The sequence below is a fragment of the Pipistrellus hanaki genome (assembly GCF_964339955.1).
Source record: "Pipistrellus hanaki genome assembly, chromosome: 3".
NCBI classification, from domain to species: Eukaryota; Metazoa; Chordata; class Mammalia; order Chiroptera; family Vespertilionidae; genus Pipistrellus; species Pipistrellus hanaki.
The window spans coordinates 1,333,454-1,361,118 of record NC_140505.1 but is presented as its reverse complement, the minus strand read 5'-3'; the positions used below and the strand labels follow the sequence as shown (position 1 = coordinate 1,361,118).

At 66.0% G+C, this 27,665-nt stretch overlaps 1 protein-coding gene across 2 annotated transcripts in view; it reads left to right on the top strand.

Annotated features, from left to right (window-relative positions):
• The window catches only part of MYOM2 (myomesin 2), a 49,921-nt gene that overhangs the window by 7,862 nt on the left and 14,394 nt on the right, over positions 1 to 27,665 (top strand). Inside the window, exons 4-19 of one of the 2 annotated variants that reach the window (XM_084878319.1) lie at positions 2,188 to 2,350; positions 2,457 to 2,614; positions 2,703 to 2,795; positions 11,856 to 11,944; positions 12,050 to 12,100; positions 15,340 to 15,504; positions 16,022 to 16,183; positions 17,046 to 17,187; positions 18,275 to 18,474; positions 19,885 to 19,938; positions 20,638 to 20,765; positions 22,100 to 22,283; positions 23,832 to 24,006; positions 24,723 to 24,844; positions 26,186 to 26,373; positions 27,034 to 27,160. In XM_084878319.1, coding sequence (XP_084734445.1) covers positions 2,188 to 2,350; positions 2,457 to 2,614; positions 2,703 to 2,795; positions 11,856 to 11,944; positions 12,050 to 12,100; positions 15,340 to 15,504; positions 16,022 to 16,183; positions 17,046 to 17,187; positions 18,275 to 18,474; positions 19,885 to 19,938; positions 20,638 to 20,765; positions 22,100 to 22,283; positions 23,832 to 24,006; positions 24,723 to 24,844; positions 26,186 to 26,373; positions 27,034 to 27,160 — 2,201 coding nt within the window. The other variant, XM_084878320.1, reaches the window with a different exon arrangement.

Here is a 27,665-nt window from a genome sequence, read left to right as displayed (position 1 = left end):
CTCACCTCCCCGGACAGCCCTCACCTCCCCGCCCGGGACAGCCCTCACCTCCCCGCCCGGGACAGCCCTCACCTCCCCGCCCGGGACAGCCCTCACCTCCCCGCCCGGGACAGCCCTCACCTCCCCGGACAGCCCTCACCTCCCCGGACAGCCCTCACCTCCCCGGACAGCCCTCCCCTCCCCGGACAGCCCTCACCTCCCCGGACAGCCCTCACCTCCCCGCCCGCCCGGGACAGCCCTCACCTCCCCGCCCGGGACAGCCCTCACCTCCCCGGACAGCCCTCACCTCCCCGCCCGGGACAGCCCTCCCCTCCCCGGACAGCCCTCACCTCCCCGGACAGCCCTCACCTCCCCGGACAGCCCTCACCTCCCCGCCCGGGACAGCCCTCCCCTCCCCGGACAGCCCTCCCCTCCCCGGACAGCCCTCACCTCCCCGGACAGCCCTCACCTCCCCGGACAGCCCTCACCTCCCCGCCCGGGACAGCCCTCCCCTCCCCGGACAGCCCTCACCTCCCCGGACAGCCCTCACCTCCCTGCCCAGGACAGCCCTCACCTCCCCGGACAGCCCTCACCTCCCCGGACAGCCCTCACCTCCCCGCCCGCCCGGGACAGCCCTCACCTCCCCGCCCGGGACAGCCCTCACCTCCCCCCCCCCGGACAGCCCTCCCCTCCCCGCCCCGGACAGCCCTCCCCTCCCCGGACAGCCCTCCCCTCCCCGGACAGCCCTCACCTCCCCGCCCGGGACAGCCCTCACCTCCCCACCCCGGACAGCCCTCACCTCCCCGGACAGCCCTCACCTCCCCGGACAGCCCTCACCTCCCCGCCCCGGACAGCCCTCACCTCCCCGCCCGACAGGGCCCCTCACCTCTCCGCCCGGGACAGCCCTCACCTCCCCGCCCGGGACAGCCCTCACCTCCCCGCCCAGGACAGCCCTCACCTCCCCGCCCGGGACAGCCCTCCCCCCCCCGCCCGGGACAGCCCTCACCTCCCCCCCCCGCCCGGGACAGCCCTCCCCTCCCCGGACAGCCCTCACCTCCCCGCCCGGGACAGCCCTCCCCTCCCCGGACAGCCCTCACCTCCCCGCCCGGGACAGCCCTCACCTCCCCGCCCAGGACAGCCCTCACCTCCCCCCCCGCCCCCCCGCCCGGGACAGCCCTCACCTCCCCCCCCGCCCGGGACAGCCCTCACCTCCCCCCCCGCCCGGGACAGCCCTCACCTCCCCGCCCAGGACAGCCCTCACCTCCCCCCCCCCCCCCCCGCCCGGGACAGCCCTCACCTCCCCCCCCGCCCGGGACAGCCCTCACCTCCCCGCCCGGGACAGCCCTCACCTCCCCGCCCAGGACAGCCCTCACCTCCCCGCCCAGGACAGCCCTCACCTCCCCCCCCCGCCCGGGACAGCCCTCACCTCCCCCCCCCCCCGCCCGGGACAGCCCTCACCTCCCCCCCCCGCCCGGGACAGCCCTCACCTCCCCCCCCCCCGCCCGGGACAGCCCTCACCTCCCCGCCCAGGACAGCCCTCACCTCCCCCCCCCGCCCGGGACAGCCCTCACCTCCCCGCCCGGGACAGTCCTCACCTCCCCGCCCGCCCAGGATGGGCAGGAGCAGGCAGGGCCGCTGACAAGAGCCGGAGAACAGCAGGCGGCGGGTGAAATCAAAGCTGCTCAGTCCAGGTTCCTCTCGGCCCTGAGAATGGACACCCGGGGCCGGAGTCCACACCCCACGCCCACCCCACCCCCAGGCCCCACCCCACGCCCACCCCACCCCCATGCCCTACCCCCCCCCCCCCCAGGCCCCACGCCTGGTGCCTTGGCTTTGGTCTCAGGTCTGAGCGGGCCCGCCCGGCACTCAGCCTCGCCAGGATGTCGGGAGGGTCCCGCAGATGGCAGCAGGACCAAGCGTGTGGAGTTTAGCTGGAATTTTCACCACCAGCCTCGTGTCTTGGGAATCCCTCCGGTGAGGGTGGGGGACTCACAGCGGCCGGGGTCCGCCCCCTCGGGGGCGGGAAGGAGGGGACAGCGGGGCAGCTGAGCGGTGGCTCCTCCACTCCCACGCGGTGTGAACACGCCCTGAGGCCCCTCGAAGGAAAGACAGAAGGGGCTGGCTTTTCCGCTGCCCGCTCAGACAGCGCGGGCCGGGCGAGCATCCGGTGAGCAGGCCGGGCCGGTGGCTGAGCGTCCCTCCCCGCAGGTACGAGTCGCAGACGGCGCTGTACGGGGAGGCCAAGCGGGAGCGCTTCCTGCGGGAGCTGGCGGGGCTGGAGGACGACGTGTACCAGGCGCGGGCGCAGGCGCGGGCGCAGCTGGACCGGTACGCCATGCAGCAGGCGGACCGGTCCGACCGGCAGCAGGCGGTAGGTCGGCGGGGAGCAGGGCCTCGGGCCGAGCCGCTGCCCGTGCGGACAGGGTGGTTCACGGGGTTCCGGGAACTCACGCTCTCCCCGCGGCCCGGCCCCGCAGGCGGAGGACGCGCTGACCTGGGAGCGCCGGGTGTTCGAGGAGCGCATGCGGCGGGCGCCGGAGATCCTGGTGCGGCTGCGCTCGCACACGGTCTGGGAGCGCATGTCCGTGACGCTGTGCTTCACCGTGCAGGGCTTCCCCACGCCCGTGGTGCAGTGGTGAGTGGCCCCGAGCGTGCCCTGGGCGGCGGCGTGGGCGCCGAGGAGGGCACACCCAGCCCCTCGCATGGCACGTCTCCTCCTGCAGGTACAAAGACGGCGTCCTGATCAGCCAAGCCGCCGAGCCCGGCAAGTACAGGATCGAGAGCAAGTACGGAGTGCACACGCTGGAGATCCACAGGTGAGCCGTGTGCACACGCTGGAGACCCCGGGTCAGGGCCATGTGCACACGCTGGAGATCCACAGGTGAGCCGTGTGCACACGCTGGAGACCCACAGGTGAGCCGTGTGCACACGCTGGAGACCCCGGGTCAGGGCCATGTGCACACGCTGGAGATCCACAGGTGAGCTGTGTGCACACACGGGAGATCCACAGGTGAGCCGTGTGCACACACGGGAGATCCACAGGTGAGCCGTGTGCACACGCTGGAGACCTCGGGTCAGGGCCGTATGCACACGCTGGAGACCCCGGGTCAGGGCCATGTGTACACGCTGGAGACCCACAGGTGAGGGCTGTGTGCACACACGGGAGACCCACAGTGAGCCGTGTGCACATGCTGGAGACCCACAGGTGAGGGCCGTGTGCACATGCGGAGACCCTGGGTCAGGGCCGTGTGCACATGCTGGAGATCCACAGGTGAGCTGTGTGCACACGCTGGAGACCCACAGGTGAGGGCCGTGTGCACATGCGGAGACCCTGGGTCAGGGCCGTGTGCACAAGCCATGATGCACAGGAGGGCTGAGGTTGGCCAGTGTCCACACTCAGGCCGGGCCGCTCTCCGTGGACGGGTGGCCCAGACCGTGTGGTCTCTGAGTCAGTGCACGTGGCTCCGCCTCAGGGCCAGGCCAGCGGGCGCCCCTCACTAGCCCCTCTGGGCTCCGGGAACGGCCGAGGGGCGGGGAGATGGTCCCTGGCGCGGCCGCGTGGGGCGGAAGGCGGAGCGCACGCCCGCACACCGGGAACCGGGAACGTGGCCGCGTCCGGGCTGAGCAGGCTGAGCTCACGCTCTTCGCAGAAGCCGGCCTCGGTTTTCTCCTCGCGGTGAGATGGAAGATGCAGGAAGCAGAGCTCAGTAAGAGGAAACAAAAGCTAGTCACATGCCCACCCAGCGGCTTTGCTTTCCCCTGACAGCACACAGGGTCCGGCTTTTTAAACCAACGTGAGGTTCTCTTGTTCTTTATTGTTTGTTTTTACAGAGAGGAAGAGAGAGGGATAGAGAGTTAGAAACATGGATGAGAGAGAATGATCGATAAGCTGCCTCTTGCACACCCCCTACTGGGGATGTGCCCGCAACCAAGGGACATGCCCTTGACCGGAATTGAACCTGCGACCTTTCAGTCCTCAGTCTGACGCTCTATCCACTGAGCCACACCGGTTTTGGCTCTTGTTCTTTTTTAAAAAATGTATTTTTATTGATTGCAGAGAGGAAGGGAGAGATAGAGTTAGAAACATCAGTGATGAGAGTCACGGATCGGCTGCCTCCTGCACGCCCCCTGCTGGCAGAGGAGCCCACACCCAGGCAGGTGCCAGGACTGGGAATGGAGCCGGGACCTCCTGGTTCACAGGGGGACACTCAGCCCCTGAGCACACAGGCGGGTGCCTGTGTTTGGTCTGGTCCTCTGTGAGCACAGTTTTGTTTTTACAAAAAGGTCCTCACATGATGCCATCCACCCTTGCTCTCCCAACCCCATCCCTATCCTCCAAAACCTGACGCTCACCGTCCCGCAGTTCAGACCAGTGCTGCTGCCTGGGCTGGGCCCGCGGACCCGTGACCCCGGTCACTTCTGTCTGAAAGTGATGGCCGAGCTGGGTCATAAAAGTGTCAGCTTCTCGGTGTGCTCTTCTCACGGTGAGACTGACACAGAACGCGCCTTTACACGTGCTCTATAAACACACAGAAATCGCGTGCACAGGAAGTCCTGTCAGATCCTTTTCGGGAGAGAGGACGGTGCCCGTGTAGATAAGTCAGGTCCGGGGCCGAAGCCATGACGCTGACTTGGACGTCTGTGAAAAAGCTGTTTATTTTTAGATCTCAGAGAGGAAGGGAGCGGAGAGGGAGAAACACCAGTGCTGAGAGAGAGTCATCGACCAGCTGCCTCCTGCACGCCCCGCCCTGGGGATGGAGCCCGCAACCCGGGCCTGTGCCCTGACCGGGAATCGAACCCTGACCTCCTGGCTCCTGGGCCCGCATCACCGGCCGGGCTGTGTGAACAGTTGTTTAAAGAGAAAAGCTGTTCCCTCTCGGTCTGAAAGGCATGGCCCCCTGCAGAGGCCTGTGGGCCGGTGCCGGGCCGGCCGTGGGTGGCAGCTCGGACCCGGGCCCCATGCACTGGGCTGTGCACGGCAGAGGAGCCCCGAGCAGAGCTCTCAGAGCGCTCCTGTCTGAATTGGGGTGTAGGTGCGGAGCAGGACGGGGCGGGGGGAGGGGAGGAGGATGCATGGGCTGTGCTCAGCTGTCTCCCCGATGTGCTGAGTCCCCGACATCGGATCGGAGGGCCCGGCCGGGGGTGCGGCTGAGGGATGAGCCTCTGTGACAGGAGTGACATGAGCTCCCAGGAATGTCCTGAGGCCGCGGCCCGATTCCTGAGGCTCTGGGAGCAGCGGGGGCCCTCGTCCCCGGCCGCTGGGATTCCGGCCTCGACGGACACGGGCGCCTGTGCTCAGACCCGCTCCAGACTCCCAGGGCGAGTCCCGTCTCCCACGGAATTCTAATGGCGCCTCACAGGGGCCCGGAGGGCCCGGGACCGTCTCCTTGTTTCACTTGGAGCTCCCTCCACCCCTCCCACCTCACCCCACTGCACCCTACCCCTCCCTCCACCCCCTCCCACCTCATCCTACTGCACCCCTACCCCTCCCTCCACCCCTCCCACCTCACCCCACTGCACCCCTACCCCTCCCTCCACCCCTCCCACCTCACCCCACTGCACCCCTACCCCTCCCTCCACCCCTCCCACCTCACCCCACTGCACCCCTACCCCTCCCTCCACCCCTCCCACCTCACCCCACTGCACCCTACCCCTCCCTCCACCCCTCCCACCTCACCCCACTGCACCCCTACCCCTCCCTCCACCCCTCCCACCTCACCCCACTGCACCCTACCCCTCCCTCCACCCCTCCCACCTCATCCCACTGCACCCCTACCCCTCCGTCCACCCCCTCCCACCTCATCCTACTGCACCCCTACCCCTCCCTCCACCCCTCCCACCTCACCGCACTGCACCCCTACCCCTCCCTCCACCCCTCCCACCTCACACCACTGCACCCTACCCCTCCCTCCACCTCTCCCACCTCACCCCACTGCACCCTACCCCTCCCTCCACCCCTCCCACCTCACCCCACTGCACCCTACCCCTCCCTCCACCCCTCCCACCTCACCCCACTGCACCCTACCCCTCCCTCCACCCCTCCCACCTCACCCCACTGCACCCCTACCCCTCCCTCCACCCCTCCCACCTCACCCCACTGCACCCTACCCCTCCCTCCACCCCTCCCACCTCACCCCACTGCACCCCTACCCCTCCCTCCACCCCTCCCACCTCACCCCACTGCACCCCTACCCCTCCCTCCACCCCTCCCACCTCACCCCACTGCACCCCTACCCCTCCCTCCACCCCTCCCACCTCACCCCACTGCACCCTACCCCTCCCTCCACCTCTCCCACCTCACCCCACTGCACCCTACCCCTCCCTCCACCCCTCCCACCTCACCCCACTGCACCCTACCCCTCCCTCCACCCCTCCCACCTCACCCCACTGCACCCCTACCCCTCCCTCCACCCCTCCCACCTCACCCCACTGCACCCTACCCCTCCCTCCACCCCTCCCACCTCACCCCACTGCACCCCTACCCCTCCCTCCACCCCTCCCACCTCACCCCACTGCACCCTACCCCTCCCTCCACCCCCTCCCACCTCATCCTACTGCACCCCTACCCCTCCCTCCACCCCTCCCACCTCACCCCACTGCACCCCTACCCCTCCCTCCACCCCTCCCACCTCACCCCACTGCACCCCTACCCCTCCCTCCACCCCTCCCACCTCACCCCACTGCACCCTACCCCTCCCTCCACCCCTCCCACCTCACCCCACTGCACCCCTACCCCTCCCTCCACCCCTCCCACCTCACCCCACTGCACCCCTACCCCTCCCTCCACCCCTCCCACCTCACCCCACTGCACCCTACCCCTCCCTCCACCCCTCCCACCTCACCCCACTGCACCCCTACCCCTCCCTCCACCCCTCCCACCTCACCCCACTGCACCCCTACACCTCCCTCCACCCCTCCCACCTCACCCCACTGCACCCCTACCCCTCCCTCCACCCCTCCCACCTCACCCCACTGCACCCTACCCCTCCCTCCACCTCTCCCACCTCACCCCACTGCACCCCTACCCCTCCCTCCACCCCTCCCACCTCACCCCACTGCACCCCTACCCCTCCCTCCACCCCCTCCCACCTCATCCTACTGCACCCCTACCCCTCCCTCCACCCCTCCCACCTCACCCCACTGCACCCCTACCCCTCCCTCCACCTCTCCCACCTCACCCCACTGCACCCCTACCCCTCCCTCCACCCCTCCCACCTCACTCCACTGCACCCTACCCCTCCCTCCACCCCTCCCACCTCACCCCACTGCACCCCTACCCCTCCCTCCACCCCTCCCACCTCACCCCACTGCACCCTACCCCTCCCTCCACCCCTCCCACCTCACCCCACTGCACCCCTACCCCTCCCTCCACCCCTCCCACCTCACCCCACTGCACCCTACCCCTCCCTCCACCCCTCCCACCTCACCCCACTGCACCCCTACCCCTCCCTCCACCTCTCCCACCTCACCCCACTGCACCCCTACCCCTCCCTCCACCTCTCCCACCTCACCCCACTGCACCCCTACCCCTCCCTCCACCCCTCCCACCTAACCCCACTGCACCCCTACCCCTCCCTCCACCCCCTCCCACCTCATCCTACTGCACCCCTACCCCTCCCTCCACCCCTCCCACCTCACCCCACTGCACCCCTACCCCTCCCTCCACCCCTCCCACCTCACCCCACTGCACCCCTACCCCTCCCTCCACCCCTCCCACCTCACCCCACTGCACCCCTACACCTCCCTCCACCCCTCCCACCTCACCCCACTGCACCCTACCCCTCCCTCCACCCCTCCCACCTCACCCCACTGCACCCTACCCCTCCCTCCACCCCTCCCACCTCACCCCTCTGCACCCTACCCCTCCCTCCACCCCTCCCACCTCACCCCACTGCACCCCTACCCCTCCCTCCACCCCTCCCACCTCACCCCACTGCACCCCTACCCCTCCCTCCACCCCTCCCACCTCACCCCACTGCACCCCTACCCCTCCCTCCACCCCTCCCACCTCACCCCACTGCACCCCTACCCCTCCCTCCACCCCTCCCACCTCATCCTACTGCACCCCTACCCCTCCCTCCACCCCTCCCACCTCATCCTACTGCACCCCTACCCCTCCCTCCACCCCTCCCACCTCACCCCACTGCACCCCTACCCCTCCCTCCACCCCTCCCACCTCACCCCACTGCACCCCTACACCTCCCTCCACCCCTTCCACCTCACCCCACTGCACCCCTACTCCTCCCTCCACCCCTCCCACCTCACCCCACTGCACCCCTACCCCTCCCTCCACCCCTCCCACCTCACCCCACTGCACCCCTACCCCTCCCTCCACCCCTCCCACCTCACTCCACTGCACCCCTACCCCTCCCTCCACCCCTCCCACCTCACCCCACTGCACCCCTACACCTCCCTCCACCCCCTCCCACCTCACCCCACTGCACCCTACCCCTCCCTCCACCCCTCTCACCTCACCCCACTGCACCCCTACCCCTCCCTCCACCCCTCCCACCTCACCCCACTGCACCCTACCCCTCCCTCCACCCCTCCCACCTCATCCCACTGCACCCCTACCCCTCCGTCCACCCCTCCCACCTCACCCCACTGCACCCCTACCCCTCCCTCCACCCCTCCCACCTCACCCCACTGCACCCCTACCCCTCCCTCCACCCCTCCCACCTCACCCCACTGCACCCTACCCCTCCCTCCACCCCTCCCACCTCACCCCACTGCACCCTACCCCTCCCTCCACCCCTCCCACCTCACCCCACTGCACCCCTACCCCTCCCTCCACCCCTCCCACCTCACCCCACTGCACCCCTACACCTCCCTCCACCCCCTCCCACCTCACCCCACTGCACCCCTACCCCTCCCTCCACCCCTCCCACCTCACCCCACTGCACCCCTACCCCTCCCTCCACCCCTCCCACCTCACCCCACTGCACCCCTACCCCTCCCTCCACCCCTCCCACCTCACCCCACTGCACCCCTACCCCTCCCTCCACCCCTCCCACCTCACCCCACTGCACCCCTACCCCTCCCTCCACCCCTCCCACCTCACTCCACTGCACCCCTACCCCTCCCTCCACCCGTCCCACCTCACCCCACTGCACCCCTACCCCTCCCTCCACCCCTCCCACCTCACCCCACTGCACCCCTACACCTCTCTCCACCCCTCCCACCTCACCCCACTGCACCCTACCCCTCCCTCCACCCCTCTCACCTCACCCCACTGCACCCCTACCCCTCCCTCCACCCCTCCCACCTCACCCCACTGCACCCCTACCCCTCCCTCCACCCCTCCCACCTCACCCCACTGCACCCCTACCCCTCCCTCCACCCCTCCCACCTCACTCCACTGCACCCCTACCCCTCCCTCCACCCGTCCCACCTCACCCCACTGCACCCCTACCCCTCCCTCCACCCCTCCCACCTCACCCCACTGCACCCCTACACCTCTCTCCACCCCTCCCACCTCACCCCACTGCACCCTACCCCTCCCTCCACCCCTCTCACCTCACCCCACTGCACCCCTACCCCTCCCTCCACCCCTCCCACCTCACTCCACTGCACCCCTACCCCTCCCTCCACCCCTCCCACCTCACCCCACTGCACCCCTACACCTCCCTCCACCCCCTCCCACCTCACCCCACTGCACCCTACCCCTTCCTCCACCCCTCTCACCTCACCCCACTGCACCCCTACCCCTCCCTCCACCCCACCCCACCCCACCCCACTGCACCCCTACCCCTCCCTCCACCCCCTCCCACCTCATCCTACTGCACCCCTACCCCTCCCTCCACCCCACCCCACCTCCACCTCACCCCTAGTCCTACTTCCACCCCTACTCTACTCCCACCTCCACACGGGGACTCCGGGGCCCCCGGGCCCTTGGACGTCTGCCTGGCCCCTGCCGTCCTGGGAACCGTTCAGCCAGGAACATGGCCGTGGCTGTCACCGCCTGCTGCGTTTCTCCCAGGGAGCTGAGCTGGGCGGCCTCGGCGGGGGAGCACAGGTCCCAGTGCGGGGAGGCCCGTTCCAGCACCCCGTCCCCAGGGCAAGCTGCTTAGTTAAGCAAAGTGCCCTCAACATCCGCCCGCCCTTCCCACTCCCGCCCTCCCGCAGCCCAGGGCCGCCCTCCGGGCACCCAGGCCAGGGTGTGGGCTCCCGCCCGCACAGGGGCGTTTATTTATAGCCGCCCTGACCTCTGCCGCCGGGCCACACCGCGCACAGCCGTCGCCAAACGCAGAGGGAGCGGCAGGCCCCCAGAGCCTCCTGCCCCGGGGCGGGGCGGGGGCGGGCAGACAGGGGGTCGGAAGGCTTGGGGGCTGTGGCCCATGCACACGCCGGCGGGGGCTGAGGGCCCGCCCCTTGCAGGGCCACGGGCACAGGCGGCACAGGCCCTGCACGGAGGGGGGGGCCGGCTCCCAGCTGCCGGCCCAGCTGCTCCTCACTCCGCCCGCCCGCCCGCGGGGCGCTAATTGGGAGCGCCCGGTGCTAATTGGGGAGCTCTGGTGCTGAGTGCTAGGGCTCTCCCCGGTAACACAGAGCCGGGTGCAAAGCAGGTTACACCCCAGGAGCTGGGGCGGGGATTCCGGGAGCTTAGCAGGGCTCCTCCTGGCTCCCTGAGGCAGCTCTCTCCCCCACGGCCCTCCTCGCACACCCTGGGGGCGGGGGGGCGACAGGAGCCATGAATCCGGGCCTCAGAGCTCCGAGACCCGTCCCCCGGGCTGTGGAGGCCGTGGAGGCCGTGGAGGGGACGGAAGCGCGTCTTTGAACTTGGGGGCCAGGAGTTCAGTGGGTGCTTTCTATGAAGGACAGGCAAGAACCATACAGCCCGGCCTGGGTGCTCAGTGGGTAGAGTGTCGGCCAGCGGACCAAAGGGTCCCGGGTCCAATACTGGTCAAGGGCATGGACCTTGGTTGCAGGCTCCTCCCTGGCCTGGGCCCTGGTCTGGCCTGTGCAGGAGACAACCAATCAGCGTGTTTCTCTCACATCGGCGTTTCTCTGACTTCCCCCCTCTCTGCCAGTCTCCCTAAGAACCAATGGACAAGTATCCTTGGTGAGGATTAACACAAACACACATTAAAGATGCAGAGCATTTTCAAAGGCATTGTTTTGTCTAATCACAGAGTCCCCTGAGTGAAGTGAGGTACTCAAGGTATTCGAGCAGCTTTAGATACACACTGTTTAGTCCTGGCCAGCTTGCTCAGCGGTTAGTGCCCTGGCCGGCAGACTGAAGGATTCCAGGTTTGATTCTGGTCAAGGGCACGTACCTCGGTTGCAGGCTCCATCCCTGGCCCTGGTCCGGGTGTGTGTAGGAGGCAGCCAATCATGGTGTCTCTCTCACATCCATATTTCTCTCTCTGTCTCTCCCCCTTCCTTCCACTCTCTCTACAAACAAATGGAGGAAATATCCTTGGGTGAGGGGTAACAAAAACAGCACCTACTGTGTAGCCTATAGAACAAAGGGCTAATATGCAATTGTCCCTTTGGGAGTTTGACCGGGAGACGGGGAGTTCGACCACCAGGGGGTGGCATGGACCATGGCGGTGACCAGTGGTGGCCATGGCAGGGCACTGAGGGAGTGAGGGAAGGAGGAGGCAGGGAGGCGGGGAACCAGATTGGCCTGATCGCTGGCCAGGCCTAGGGACCCTGCCTGCGCATGAATTCATGCACTGGGCCTCTGGCTTGCTATGAAGTCGGTACCTCACCGGTGTGGGTACAGACACATGGTCTAGGGACAGAGCTGGCGCGTTCTGAGGCACGGCTTTCGGGAACGAGGACCAAGGCTGCCTGGTGGCTTTTGGGACGCTGTGTGCAGAGGCAGGGCCCTGCTCCTGGGGAATGGCCGACGCTGGCTCTTTCTCTCCCAGGGCGGACTTCGATGACACGGCCACGTACTCTGCCGTGGCCACCAACGTGTACGGGCAGGCGTCCACCAACGCGGCCGTGGTGGTGAAAAGTGAGCGAGTGCCCGGGGACGGGGAGGGGGACGGGGACAGGGACGGGGAGGGGGGCACGCCCCCACACCCTCGGCCCTCTCTGCCCACCCCCCGTTGCCTTGCAGGGTTCCGAGGGGAAGAGGAGCCGATCCGCTCGATGGGACTCCCGATCGGTTGTAAGTTGGCTTTTCCCCCTTTTAGGCAGAAAAGTATGTCCTGACACAACACTTCATTTAAATTTATTATTATTATTATTATTATTATTATTATTAATTATTTTTACTATATAGATTTGTGCTGATTTCAGAGCGGAAGGGAGAGGGAGAGAGAGAGAGAAACATCAGTGATGAGAGAGAATCACGGACCAGCTGCCTCTTGCACGCCCCCTACTGGGGATGGAGTCTGCAACTGGGCCTGTGCCCTGACTGGGAATAGAACCATGATCTCCCGGCCCATGGGTTGACGCTCAACTATCGAGCCACGCTGCCCGGGCTAAAGAGTTATTTTCTAAAGGTCAATTTTTTTTCGGAAGGCTCTCCAAGCCGCAGCGTCTGCTGGCGGGTGCGCAGTGCCGCCCTGTGGGAACCATGGTGCTTTCCGTTGGGAAAAGCTGGAACCCACATCCTTGTCCTGGACACGGGCCGTGGCCGCCCTCTGGGAGGATAGTTTTCCTTTCCCCAGCCCGCTCACTGTCAGACGCGGCAGAGCCGACCCTGAGCCGCACCGGCCTGCCTGGACGGTCCTGGGCGAGGCCCCCACGTGGACACACCTGTGTCCACCGCCTCCCGCCCATCGCTCACGCCACGGGTTCCCTTTCCTCTGCAGCCATGTCCCAGGAGGACGTGGGCCTGTGTCCCCGTGTCCCAGGCGGACGTGGGCGTGTGTCCCCGTGTCCCAGGCGGACGTGGGCGTGTGTCCCCGTGTCCCAGGCGGACGTGGGCGTGTGTCCCCGTGTTCCCGGAGGACGTGGGCGTGTGTCCCCGTGTCCCAGGCGGACGTGGGCGTGTGTCCCCGTGTCCCAGGCGGACGTGGGCGTGTGTCCCCGTGTCCCAGGCGGACGTGGGCGTGTGTCCCCGTGTCCCAGGCGGACGTGGGCGTGTGTCCCGTGTCCCAGGCGGACGTGGGCCTGTGTCCCCGTGTCCCAGGCGGACGTGGGCGTGTGTCCCCGTGTCCCAGGCGGACGTGGGCGTGTGTCCCCGTGTCCCAGGCGGACGTGGGCGTGTGTCCCCGTGTCCCAGGCGGACGTGGGCGTGTGTCCCCGTGTTCCCGGAGGACGTGGGCGTGTGTCCCCGTGTTCCCGGAGGACGTGGGCGTGTGTCCCCGTGTCCCAGGCGGACGTGGGCGTGTGTCCCCGTGTTCCCGGAGGACGTGGGCGTGTGTCCCCGTGTCCCAGGAGGACGTGGGCGTGTGTCCCGTGTCCCAGGCGGACGTGGGCGTGTGTCCCCGTGTCCCAGGCGGACGTGGGCGTGTGTCCCCGTGTCCCAGGCGGACGTGGGCGTGTGTCCCCGTGTCCCAGGAGGACGTGGGCGTGTGTCCCCGTGTTCCCGGAGGACGTGGGCGTGTGTCCCCGTGTCCCAGGCGGACGTGGGCGTGTGTCCCCGTGTTCCCGGAGGACGTGGGCGTGTGTCCCCGTGTCCCAGGAGGACGTGGGCGTGTGTCCCGTGTCCCAGGCGGACGTGGGCGTGTGTCCCGTGTCCCAGGCGGACGTGGGCGTGTGTCCCCGTGTCCCAGGCGGACGTGGGCGTGTGTCCCCGTGTCCCAGGCGGACGTGGGCGTGTGTCCCGTGTCCCAGGAGGACGTGGGCGTGTGTCCCGTGTCCCAGGCGGACGTGGGCGTGTGTCCCCGTGTCCCAGGAGGACGTGGGCGTGTGTCCCCGTGTCCCAGGCGGACGTGGGCGTGTGTCCCCGTGTCCCAGGCGGACGTGGGCGTGTGTCCCCGTGTCCCAGGAGGACGTGGGCGTGTGTCCCCGTGTTCCCGGAGGACGTGGGCGTGTGTCCCCGTGTTCCCGGAGGACGTGGGCGTGTGTCCCCGTGTCCCAGGCGGATGTGGGCGTGTGTCCCCGTGTTCCCGGAGGACGTGGGCGTGTGTCCCCGTGTCCCAGGCGGACGTGGGCGTGTGTCCCCGTGTCCCAGGCGGACGTGGGCGTGTGTCCCCGTGTCCCAGGCGGACGTGGGCGTGTGTCCCCGTGTCCCAGGCGGATGTGGGCGTGTGTCCCCGTGTCCCAGGCGGACGTGGGCGTGTGTCCCCGTGTCCCAGGCGGACGTGGGCGTGTGTCCCCGTGTCCCAGGCGGACGTGGGCGTGTGTCCCCGTGTCCCAGGCGGACGTGGGCGTGTGTCCCCGTGTCCCAGGCGGACGTGGGCGTGTGTCCCCGTGTTCCCGGAGGACGTGGGCGTGTGTCCCCGTGTTCCCGGAGGACGTGGGCGTGTGTCCCCGTGTCCCAGGCGGACGTGGGCGTGTGTCCCCGTGTCCCAGGCGGACGTGGGCGTGTGTCCCCGTGTCCCAGGCGGACGTGGGCGTGTGTCCCCGTGTCCCAGGCGGACGTGGGCGTGTGTCCCCGTGTTCCCGGAGGACGTGGGCGTGTGTCCCCGTGTTCCCGGAGGACGTGGGCGTGTGTCCCGTGTCCCAGGCGGACGTGGGCGTGTGTCCCCGTGTCCCAGGCGGACGTGGGCGTGTGTCCCCGTGTCCCAGGCGGACGTGGGCCTGTGTCCCCGTGTCCCAGGCGGACGTGGGCGTGTGTCCCCGTGTCCCAGGCGGACGTGGGCGTGTGTCCCCGTGTTCCCGGAGGACGTGGGCCTGTGTCCCCGTGTCCCAGGAGGACGTGGGCGTGTGTCCCCGTGTCCCAGGCGGACGTGGGCGTGTGTGTCCCCGTGTCCCAGGCGGACGTGGGCGTGTGTGTCCCCGTGTCCCAGGAGGACGTGGGCGTGTGTGTCCCCGTGTCCCAGGAGGACGTGGGCGTGTGTCCCCGTGTTCCCGGAGGACGTGGGCGTGTGTGTCCCCGTGTCCCAGGCGGACGTGGGCGTGTGTCCCCGTGTTCCCGGAGGACGTGGGCGTGTGTGTCCCCGTGTCCCAGGCGGACGTGGGCCTGTGTCCCCGTGTTCCCGGAGGACGTGGGCGTGTGTCCCCGTGTCCCAGGCGGACGTGGGCGTGTGTCCCCGTGTCCCAGGCGGACGTGGGCGTGTGTCCCCGTGTTCCCGGAGGACGTGGGCGTGTGTCCCGTGTCCCAGGCGGACGTGGGCGTGTGTCCCCGTGTCCCAGGCGGACGTGGGCGTGTGTCCCCGTGTCCCAGGCGGACGTGGGCGTGTGTCCCCGTGTCCCAGGAGGACGTGGGCGTGTGGCCCCTTTTTCTCCTGTGGAGGTGAGCGTGTGTCCCGTGCCTGACCGTGGGCCTTCCCGTGACCGTCCCTCCCTCCGCAGTGCCCTTGCCGTCCGTGGTTCCGTACACGCACTTCGACGTCCAGTTCCTGGAGAAGTTCGGGGTGACCTTCCGGAGGGAGGGCGAGACGGTCACGCTGAAGTGCACGCTGCTGGTGACGCCGGACCTGAAGCGCGTGCAGCCGCGGGTCGAGTGGTACCGGGACGGTGAGTCCGGCAGCCGGGGCCTCCCTGCACGGGGGAGACCAACACTCGAGTTGCTGTTAATCCTCATCCGGTGATATTTCCCATTGACCTAGAGAGAGCGGAGGGAGGGGGAGAGACAGACAGAGAAACACGGTGAGAGAGATCCATCAGACCGGAGCCGGGGGAGAGCCTGCCGCAGAGGCAGGTGCCCTTGTATGGAATCGGGCCCGAGACCCTCCGGTCCAGGGGCCGGGGCACTGTCCACTGAGCCACACGGGCCAGGGCTGGGGAACCACGTGGACAGGGGCCTCGCTCTTCTGCCGGCGTGGCCCTCTGCCCGTGCGGCGTCCCGGGAACCCACCGAGGCCTTGCTTCCCCGAGGCTCTGGGACCCGGCTCTGGGTCCGTGGAGCCGGGGTGTCCCATGTGGGCATGGTGGGCACGGCGGGCCGGGGTCCAGGGGCCCGGGGGCGGGGCCCGGTGCGGGGGCGGGGCCCGGTGCGGGCGCTCCTGGCTGACCCCCCCCTCCGTCCCCGCAGACGTGCTGCTGAGGGAGTCGCCGTGGACGCGCATGTTCTTCGGGGAGGGCCAGGCGGCGCTGTCCTTCAGCCAGCTCAGCAAGGACGACGAGGGCCTCTACACCCTGCGCGTGCTGTCCCGCGGCGGCGTGAGCGAGCACCGCGCCTTCCTCTTCGTCAGAGGTCCGGGCGGGGGGACCCTGGGGAGGGGGGCCCCGGGGAGCGGGGGCCGGTGGGCTCCGGGCCTGGGCCGGGGTGGGGAGGGACCCCGGGGAGCGGTGGGCTGGCGGGCTCCGGGCCTGGGCCGGGGGGGGGGCGGGGGGGGGGAACCCGGGGTGAGGCAGGCGGGTGGCAGCGGTGGTGACGGTTACCTGTCCCAGGCGCCTGGGAACTCTGAAAGGATATGTTGGCTCCGTGTCCAGAGCCTCAGCTTCCAGTCGCTGAGGACGGAGCAGGACCAGGAGGCTCAGGGTGGGGGGGGGGGCACCCCAGGTCCCCGATTCCCATGGACTGGGCACTGAGGTCTCCATGGTTCCGGGGGTCCCCAGCTGTTGTTCAGCTTCAGAACGGCCGGCCTCCCTGCACCGGCACGCCCAGCGGGATGAGTGAGCGGAGGGCGGGTGGCCCACACGTGTGCTCAGAACTCTCTGAAAACAGCTCAGCGGGTTCCTGTCCTCCAAGGACTTTGAAATATCTAAGCTTCCATGGTCTCACTCCCAGCTGCTGAAAAGGCCACATTTTTGCTATTGTTTCTTCTGTGAATTCCCCCCATTTTTATTTTTGTTTTTTTGAGAGAGAGTGGGAGAGGGAGAGACAGAGAGAAACACTGGTGTGAGAGAAGCACATCGATTGGCTGCCTCCTGCAGGCCCCGCACTGGGGATGGAGCCCACAACCTGGGCGTGTGCCCTGACCGGGAATCAAACCATGGCCTCCTGGTTCAAAGGTCGACACTCAACCATGGCCGCCACGGGGCCCAGCTCACCAGAATTTAAGATGTCCCATCCAGAGCCTCTCATCACAGCCCCCTCCCTCCTATCCCCCCAGATGCGGACCCGCTGGTCACAGGGGCTCCGGGCGCGCCCGTGGACGTGCGGTGCCACGACGCCAACCGCGACTACGTCATTGTCACCTGGAAGCCGCCCAACACCACCTCCGAGGGCGCCGTCATCGGCTACTTCGTCGACCGGTGAGTGCCTCGGCTCTCACGGGCGGGTGTTCCTGAATGTTCCACGAGGTACACGGACACGGTACTGGACCAGGTGTCCTACAATCGGCGCACGACACCATTCTCCAAATAGATTTGTAAATTGATGTCAGGGAGGAAGGGAGAGGGAGAGGGAGAGAAACATCCATGAGGAGAGAGAATCATTGATTGGCTGCTCTTGTACGCCCTCTACAGGGGATGGAGCCCACAGCCCGGGCCTGTGCCCTGACCAGAATCAATTAACCAAGCTCCTTGTTTAGCTAAAATGCTCGTGTCAGGGTGTATTCCCATCCCTGGAGTCAGACCTGAAGCACAGCGGGGGTCGGTCAGGGTTTACCTGGAATTAGAAAAGCAGAAAACAAGAGCTGTTTTCGGTTTTCCTGCGACGTTTGATCATTTCCCCAACTCTCTGGCCATGTGGCTCCATGCACCTTCCCGGGTAATAATCCCCCATTAGAAAGATAAAGACACAGCCCAGCTGGTGTGGCTCAGTGGCTCAGCGTCGACCGATGAACCAGGAGGTCCAGTATCAATTTCTGGTCAGGGCACAGACCGGGCTGTGGGCTCAATCCCCAGTGGGGGGCGTACAGGAGGCAACCAATCTATGGTTCTCTCATCATGGATGTTTCCATCTCTCTTCCTCTCCTGCCCTCTCTCTGAAATCAGTAAAAACATATTTAAAACCCCCCGATAAAAGATAAACCGGTTTGACTCACTGGACAGAGCGTCTGCCTGCGGACTGAAGGGTCCCAGGTTCGATTCCGGTCAAGGGCATGTACCTTGGTTGCAGGCACATCCCCAGTGGGAGGTGTGCAGGAGGCAGCTGGCCAATGTTTCTCTCTCATCGATGTTTCTAATTCTCTATCCCTCTCTCCTCCTCTCTGTAAAAAATCAATAAAATATATTTTTAAAAACAAACACAGAACTCGGCTGCAGCAGGTTAGCACGTGTGGGTCAGAGGACTTTTTCTCTAATTAGGGAAAAGAGAGTGGATTCCTTTTTAAAAAAAATACATTTTTATTGATCTTTTATGATGCTGCTGCTACTCTCGCCTCTCTTCTCTCCGAAGGTGTGAGGTGGGCACCAACAACTGGGTGCAGTGCAACGACGCCCCCGTCAAAGTCTGCAAGTACCCGGTGACGGGGCTGCTGGAGGGCCGGTCCTACGAGTTCCGCGTCCGGGCCATCAACAGCGCTGGCGTCAGCCGGCCGTCCCGCGCCTCAGAGGCCGTGGCCGCCCTCGACCCCGCCGACCTCCAGAGGTTACACGGTGGGTCCCTAAAGGGTCAGGTCCGGCTCGGACCGGGGCACAGGGGGCCGTGCTGTGTGCGTCTTCCTTTCTCCCTGCCCTGACGGCGTCTGAGCCTCAGGACATGGTCATGGGTGGGAGGGCCAGAGAGGGCCAAGGTGTCCCGTGGTCTCCCGTGGCCTCCCGTGTCTCCCCTGGCACCCCATGGCATCCCGAGGTCTCCGTGGTGTCCCGTGTCTCCCGTGGCCTCCCACGGCCTTCGTGGTCTCTCGTGGCCCCCCATGTCTTCCCTGACATCCCGTGGCCTCCCAAGGTCTCTGTGGTGTCCTGTGGCCTCCGTGGTGTCCTGTGGCCTCTGTGGCCTCCAGTAGCCCGTGTTTCCCGTGGCCTCCCATGGCCTCTGTGATCTCCCGGCCTACCATGTCTTCACTGGCATCCTGTGGCCTCCCGTGGCCTCCGTGGTGTCCCATGGCCTCTGTGGTCTCCCGTGGCTCCTGTGAGTGTCCTGGGGGCGTGGAGGCAGGCCACGGTGTATTCCTCAGGGCGCCCTCCTGCCACTCTCCACCGGAATCCGGTTCCCGGAGAACCGGGCTTTGCCAGGCCCACGGAGGGTGTAGTTACATCACAGGAGGGGGCAGGGGTGGAAACCTAGCCCCTCTGTTCTGGAATTTCAGTTTTACACAATGCAGGCTCCCTAATGGGATGGGACCCCAGTTATGCTCTTAAGGGAGCCCCTGCGTGTCCCTTACCTGCATGGCCTCTCGAGTCCACTGTAAAGAGCTGCAAGTGCTGCCCTGACCGGTGTGGCTCAGTGGATGGAGCATAGGCCTGCGGACTGAAAGGTCCCGGGTTCGATTCCGGTCAAGGGCATGTACCTTGGTTGTGGGCACATCCCCAGTGGGGGGTGTGCAGGAGGCAGCTGATTGATGACTCTCTCTCATTGATCTTTCTAACTTTCTATCCCTCTCTCTTCCTCTCTGTAAAAAATCAATAAAATATATTTTTACAATAATAATAATAATAATAATAATAATAATAAAGAGCTGCAAGTGCTGAATGTTGTCAGAACCATTTCCCCCGAGGACCTCAGGGCAGCAGCATGCCGTCCTCATCGGAGCAAAGGCCACGCGTGCCTCCTAGCAGTGAGGGAGACGGTGCTTTTTAAATGTTTCTGTTGATGTCAGAGAGGAAGGGGAGGGAGAGAGAGAGAGAGAGAAACATCCGTGATGGGAGAGAATCACTGACCGGCTGCCTCCTGCACGCCCCCTTCTGGTGATTAATCCCGCAACCCGGGCCTGTGCCCTGACCGGGAACCACACTGTGACCTCCTGGTTCATGGGTCAACCTCTGAGCCACACCCGGCGGGCGAAATAGTGCTTTTTTCAAGGGACCTTTGGGTGTCAAACTTAGCATCACCCTTTCTCTCTGCAGCCGTCCGCCTGGGGGAGGATAAAGAGATTGTGATCTCTCAGGATGAGCTTGAAGGTAAGCCGCCCGCACCCCCCAGGGACTGAGGTCGCCATTGGAGGCAGGAGAGAGGGGAACGTGCTTGTGTGACAGGGACAGTCGTACAGGCGAATTAGCACCAGGGGCCCGGCCTGCAGGCTTAAGGCCGGGAAGCTGGAAACCACGCCAGGCAGAAGGAGGGAGCGAAGATGGAGTCCATGTGGCCGCCGTGGACACTCACTGCCGTGTTATGTGGGGTCCAGGGACGCATTCCTTTGGGGACGAGGAGAGAGGCCTGAGGGTGGCGGGAGCCCGCTCCCCTCTCACTCCCTCCGGTCCTGGGCGAGGGCTCAGTGCTGCTGGGCAGAAGCTTTACTTCTAACATTTCCCTAAGCGGACTGGCCTTCCCGTCAAATCCTGTCCCTGTGAGCCGACACGCTTCTTCACAGTCCTCCCACGGACGTCCTGAGAGGTTGACTTCCCGAGAAGGAGCATCTAGTGTTATTGGTCTGAATCCCAAAGATTTCAGTTGGGCCCAGAGTCAGAGGACAAAGCATGAACGTCCTATGTAATAAAAGCCTAACATGCTAAGGGTCCGGTCGTCATTGGCCGTTCAACCAATCAAAGTGACACATGCTAACGATATGCTAAGGCCACTCAACCGCTGGCTATGACGTGCACTGCCCACATGGACGCTCGGCCCCTCCTCACCCGCGCTCGCCGCTGTCTCCCCTGCAGGCGACGTGCTGATCCCGGGGCCGCCCACCAACGTGCACGCCTCGGAGGTCAGCAGGACCTACGTGGTCCTCAGCTGGGATCCCCCCGCGCCCCGGGGCCGGGAGCCCCTGACCTACTTCATCGAGAAGGTACGCCCCATCCCGACACCTCCTATCTCTGGGCCGCGCTGCCACGCGGGGGCCTCAGAGACGGGCCGCTCCTGAGTCCGTCACAGAGCCGTCTGTCCGTTCTGGGCGGGAGGCTCCTGCCGGCACCTGTGGGCGGTGAGCGAGGTCCCCGGCCTCCGGGAACTGGCCCGGCTCTGCCCCCCTGCCCCCCACTGCCCCCTTCCCCCCCTCCCCAGCAAGCCCGCCCCGCCCCTCCTGTCAGGAGGCTGAGTCCCCACCTATAGGGCGGCCCTGGACATGGTCTTCCCCCAAACACCAGGCGGCCGGGCCCGGGAGGATTTGTTCAGAAGCCGCATGGCCATGGTGGTGGCCAATAGAGGGTCCACACTCCCGTGGCCGCGGCCAGGCAGCCGCTCTGGTCAGACACAGACCAGCTGGGGCCCTGAGCGGGCGTTCTCAGTGTTAGAGTGTCCGCCCGGGGACCGGAGGGTTGTGGGTTCGATTCTGGTCAAGGGTGTGCACCTCATTGCAGGCTGGATTCCCCCTCTGGTTAGGGTGCTTGTGGGGAGGCAGCCAGTTGATGTGTCTCTCTCTCATCGATGTTTCTCTCCCCGCCTTTCCACACACTCCCTAAAAAACAATGGAAAAATATCCTTGGGTGAAGACGAACAACAGCAGCAAAAACAACAAAAAAGGAAAAGAAATAGCCGGTGTGTTGTGGCCCTGGAACACACATATGACACACAGACACACATGCACACACACACACAAATACATGCACACACACACCCATACACATACACACATACACATGCATGCACACACACAGAGGTACACACATGCACACACACACACACACACACACACACCCAGCAAACCTCACACCCTCTGCACATGCCGTGGACCCACCTCCCGCTGTCTGTCCTTTGTGCTCGAAGCGTGGTGTCAGCGGCTGGCATGACTGCCCTGGCTGCGGCGCCTTGGCAAAGCCTCTGCCGCCACGAGAAGCCGTGGGGAGCCAGAGTCACGTGACAAAATTATTTGCTCTCGAATGAGAAGTCTGTTGGCCAGCATTTTCCACTTTAAGTAATTCTCACCTCTCACACCGGCTTCCCTTTCGTACACACCACAGAAGGTGTTTGAGGGCCCGGTGTCGGAGGCGGGGATGGGCACCCCACTGTAGGATGGGCAGTTCCTGGTTCCCTCTGACCAGCTCGGGGGGGGGCGTCACGGCCCCGTCACAGCCCCTCTCCCCGCAGTTTATGGTCACAGCCCCTCTCCCTGCAGTTTATGGTCACAGCCCCTCCTGCAGTCCATGGTCACAGCCCCTCCACGGTCACACCCTCTCCCCGCAGTCCATGGTGGGCAGCGGCAGCTGGCAGCGGGTCAATGCCCAGACGGCGGTCCGGTCGCCGCGCTACGCCGTCTTCGACCTCGCCGAGGGGAAGCCCTACGTGTTCCGGGTTCTGTCTGCCAACAAGCACGGGCTGAGCGACCCGTCGGAGATCACGCCCCCCATCCAGGCCCAGGAGACCACGGGTGAGCGACCACACGGCTGGGCTCAGGATGGGCCTGAGCAGTGACCCCCGGCTGGGCTCAGGACGGGCCTGAGCGGTGACCCCCGGCCGGGCTCAGGACGGGCCTGAGTGGGACAGGGCGGGGCCCGGGGTCAGGACGGGCCTGAGCGGACGGGGCGGGGCCCGGGGTCAGGATGGGCCTGAGCAGTGACCCTGGCTGGGCTCAGGACGGGCCTGAGCGGACGGGGCGGGGGCCGGGCTCAGGACGGGCCTGAGTGGACGGGGCGGGGCCCGGGGTCAGGACAGGCCTGAGTGGACGGGGCGGGGCCCGGGGTCAGGATGGGCCTGAGCAGTGACCCTGGCTGGGCTCAGGACGGGCCTGAGCGGTGACCCCCGGCCGGGCTCAGGACGGGCCTGAGCGGACGGGGCGGGGGCCGGGCTCAGGACGGGCCTGAGTGGACGGGGCGGGGCCCGGGGTCAGGACAGGCCTGAGTGGGACGGGGCAGGTGTCCAGGGTTCAGGTGGCCCTGAGCGGGATGGGGTGAAGGCCCGGGCTCAGGACGGGCCCTGAGCGAGATGGGGCAGGGCCCGGGCTCAGGGTCCCTGAGTGGGACGGGGCGGGCCCGCGGCTCCGGGTGGTGAAAACGCTAGCCCTGCACAGGAGCTGTCATTCACGTGACCAGAGAGGAGCTCCCGGGCCTCACTTTGGCCATTTCTCAGCGTTTCTCCCGAGCCTCATCGTGGGAACTGAGGAATGGGTGACACGCTTAGTCAGTGGTCACTTAAAAAACCCAGTCCCACCGGGCTGGCATGGCTCCGGGGCTGAGCATCAACCTAGATCCCCCGTCAGGGCACAGGCCCGGGTGGCGGGCTCCATCCCCAGTGGGAGGCGTGCAGGAGGCAGCCGATCCGTGATTCCCTCTCATCATAGATGTTTCCCTCTCTCCCTCCCTCTCCCTTTCTCTCTGAAGCCAATAAAAATTATGTTTATAAAAATCCCAGTCCCTGGAGGGACTGGAGTGTTTGTCTGTCTGGTTGAGGTCCCCACTCTGGCGATGCCAGATGCCAGATGAGGTGCAAAGCCCTAGGCCAGTGGTCGGCAAACGGTGGCTCACTAGCAGTGGTTTGCCGCTCTGTGGACTAGCGAATTAGCCGACCACCGTCCTGGTGAACTCGTGGTCTGAGTCTGAGTTCCGTCAGCGATGCCCAGGACGGGTGGTGACGGGCTGGCTTGCCGTCGGCATCTTCTATTTCAGCCAAGTTCCTCCCCGCTCAGCCAAAGCGCCCGTGTCCCCGGAAGGTCCCTCACCATCCGGGTGGTTCCATGATTGTCCCCCCTTTTCCGTGGGGTCCGGCGGGGCCTCGGAGGACGGAGACGCCCGGCAGGCACCCCTGGGCCCTCCGAGGGTTCGCCCGCCCTTGCGTTCCTCCTCCTCGTCCACGTTTTATCTGAAGGCCCGAACGTGGCCCGCCACTCCCCGTGGACGGAGCGTCGTGGGCTGGGAGGCCGTGGCATGTCTCCCGGAACCCCAGGATCCCTGACCGTGTTCCCGTCCGTCTCCCCGCGCAGTCACCCCCTCGGCGCCCGGCCGGGTCCTCGTCTCCCGGGACACGAAGACGTCGGTCGTGGTGGAGTGGGACCGGCCCAAGAACCACGAGGACCTGCTCGGCTACTACGTGGACTGCTGCGTGGCCGGCTCCAACGTGTGGGAGCCCTGCAACCACAAGCCCATCGGCTACAACAGGTGCGGCCCTTCCCGCTCCCCACCTCCCGAGGCCCCGGGCGGAGGGTTACCGATGGTTACCATGCTGCAGGCTCCACAGATCCATGGCACTTTATACATTGTAATTTAAATGACGAATTATACATTTACTGAGCTCTTGCCACAGGCAAAGCACCTGAGCTGAGGTCTTTAAAAAATAATATATATCTATACACACACACACACACACACATACATGTACACTGAGTGGCCAGATTATTATCTCTGAACACAAAATAATCTGGCCACTTAGAGTGTGTGTGTGTGTATGTGTGTGTGTGTGAATTCATGCACCGGGCCTGTATATTAGAGGCCCTCCTCTAATATTAGAGGCCCAGTGCATGAATTCATGCATAGGTGGGGTCCAGCCAGCCTGGCCAGGGGGAGGGGACATGGGCGGTTGGCCGGTATGCCTGCTGGTCAAACTCTTGGTCAAGGGACAATTTGAATATAAACTTTTTATATAGGATAGACACCGAGTGGCCAGATTATTATGCGTTCAGAGATCATCATCATCTGGCCCCTCAGTGTATATATATTTTAAATATATTTTCATTGATTTCAGGGAGAGATAGAGATAGAGATAGAAGCATCAGTGATGAGGGAGAATCACTAACTTATAAAGCCCTCCCGAGCCCCATGGCGGCTGTCTTGGTGAAGGGGGGAGGCCACGCCGCTGCCACGCCCTGTCTCCCCAGGTTCGTGGTGCACGGCCTGACCACGGGCGAGCAGTACATCTTCCGTGTGAAAGCCGTGAACGCCGTGGGCACCAGCGAGAACTCGCAGGAGTCGGACCCCATCAAGGTCCAGGCCGCGCTCAGTGAGTCCGCCGGCTCCGTGTCCTCCTGCAGGGGGGTGGGGGGGGCGGGGCTTCTGCCCACACACACGTGTGCTGCGTGGGCAGCGTCACCGAGAGAGGGCGGCGTGAACCGCCCCAGAGAACGTGGGGCTCTGCGGGACCCGCTCACAGGCCCCTGTGTGCGGATGAGGATAACAGTTCGCAGCCAGACAGCTCAGGGCACCCGGGGAGCCGAGGAGCATGGCTATGTTCTCACCCTGTACCCCGGGAGTTGGGAGCTGAGGGCCAGGGTTAGGTTCTTTTTTAAAAATTTTTATTTATTTTTTAAAATATATTTTATTGATTTTTTACAGAGAGGAAAGGAGAGGGATAGAGAGTTAGAAACATCCATGAGAGAGAATCATCGATCAGCTGCCTCTTGCACACCCCGTACTGGGGATGTGCCTGCAACCAAGGCACATGCCCTTGACCGTAATCGAACCCGGGACCTTTCAGTCCACAGGCTGATGCTCTATCCACTGAGCCACACCGGTCTCGGCAGGGGTTAGGCTCTTGTCCTCTGATAAGAGGAGCTTGCTGGCAGCTCACCTGAGTCTCAGGGAGCAGAGGGCGCCCAATGTAGCGACTCAGCGTAGGGTGAAGGGGAGCAGAGACACCTCCTCTCCGCCTGTGAGAGAAGAGGCCCCCCCCCCCCCCCAGGCGGGGTTCTCACGGGAGCCCCGACCTCCTTCTCCCCGGAAGCCTGAACCTGATGACCCTGCAGGACAGGGAGGTTCTCTGGGCCCTCTGGCCGAGGGCGGCTGCCGCCCCTCACGGGGTTGGGGGGAAGGGGATGGGGGAGAGGCCCGGGGGAGGGGAGGGAGGGGCCAGCCCCCTGGCTTTACTCGTCGGCGGGAGAGTCCTGTTTCCGTGCCCAGGCCACTCTGATGCCATCATCGCCCGGGAATCTTCCAAGTAGTCGAGGGGAGGGTTGTTGGGAATATATGTGAGAGGACTTTAATAGGTTTTATTGATTTCAGAGCGGAAGGGAGAGGGAGAGAAACGCCATTAATGAAGGCAATCATGGATCAGCTGCCCCCTGCACATCGATACTAGGGATGGAGCCCGTTACCCAGGCCTGAGTCCTGACCGGGAACCGAACCCTGACCTCCTGGGTCATAGGTCACGCTCATCCCCTGAGCACGCCGGCTGGGCTCTGAGAGCATTTCCCAACTTTCCCGGGAAAGAGAGAGAAACAGAGATGGTGACGAGGTCGCCGGGAGAGGGGCGAGGGCCGTGCCCACGGCCACGTCCCGCGGCTGCCCGTGGGCTGCGGTGGACGGCCACGGGCCGTGGCCGTGGTAAAACGTGGTGTCCCCACAGCCGTGCCCTCCCACCCGGTCGGGATCACGCTGCTGAGCTGCGACGGCCACTCCATGACGCTGGGCTGGAAGGAGCCCCGGTTCAGCGGGGGCGCGCCCGTGCTGGGCTACTTCGTGGACAAGCGCGAGGCCCAGCACCACAGCTGGCACGAGGTCAACGCCGCGCCCGTGCGGGAGCGGCTCCTGACGGTGCGTGCCGGCGTCGGGCTCCGCGGGGCGCATGGGAAGCTGGCGACAAACCCGGTTACACACCGCCACTTCCTGGGGCTGTGGGGCCAGGGCCGTGGGGTTGGGACTGTGGGGCCGGGCTGTGGGACTGGGGCCATGGGACTGGGGCCGTGGGGCTGGGTCTAGGGGGCCATGGGGACATGGCCTGGGGCTGGGGGCCGTGGGGCTGGGGCTGTGGGGCTGTGGGCTGTGGGGACATGGCCAGGGGTGGGGGGCTTTGGGGCTGGGGCTGTGGGACCGTGGGGCCGGGCTGTGGGACTGGGGCCATGGGACTGGGGCAGTGGGGCTGGGGCTAGTGGGCCATGGGGACATGGCCTGGGGATGGTGGGCTGTGGGGCTGGGGCCATGGGGCTGGGCTGTGGGTCTGGGAGGGTCTCGGGCGTTTTCCTTTCTCTCTGAGAAGCAGCGGGAGGAGGACAGGCAGGTGAGTGAGTGGGGGGCAGCCCGGTGGTGATGCTGAGGATGGTGATGGGTGCCTAGGGCCCGGCGTGGCCCCGGCAGGTGCCTGATCCTGGATGGGGCAGTCAGGCAGCTGGCAGCCCCGCCTCGCGGTCACTGTCTCCATGTCCAGGCCAGTGGCCGGCGCCTGCCCCGCGGTGGCTGACTCTCCCCACCTGACAGGTGGAGGGCTTGACCGAGGGAGCGTCCTACGAGTTCAAGATCGCCGCCTCCAACCTGGTGGGCATCGGGCAGCCCTCGGACCCCAGCGAGCACTTCCTGTGCGAGGCCTGGACGGCGCCGGAGCCGGGTAGGGGTCGCTCCCCCAGACCCCCCCTGCCTCGCACCCGGGACCACCAGGGGGATGGCCAGGGGGACCGTCAGAGGGGACGGCCAGGGGGACGGCCAGAGGGGACAGTCAGGGGGATGGCTAGGGGGACGGCCAGAGGGGACGGCCAGGGGGACGGCCAGAGGGGACGGCCAGGGGGACAGTCAGGGGGACGGCCAGAGGGGACAGCCAGGGGGACAGCCAGAGGGACAGCCAGAGGGGACGGCCAGAGGGACAGCCAGAGGGGACGGCCAGGGGGACAGCCAGAGGGGACGGCCAGGGGGACAGTCAGGGGGACGGCCAGAGGGACAGCCAGAGGGGACGGCCAGAGGGACAGCCAGAGGGGACGGCCAGGGGGACAGCCAGAGGGGACAGCCAGGGGGACGGCCAGAGGGGATGGCCAGAGGGACGGCCAGAGGGGACGGCCAGAGGGACAGCCAGAGGGGACGGCCAGGGGGACAGCCAGAGGGACAGCCAGATGGGACGG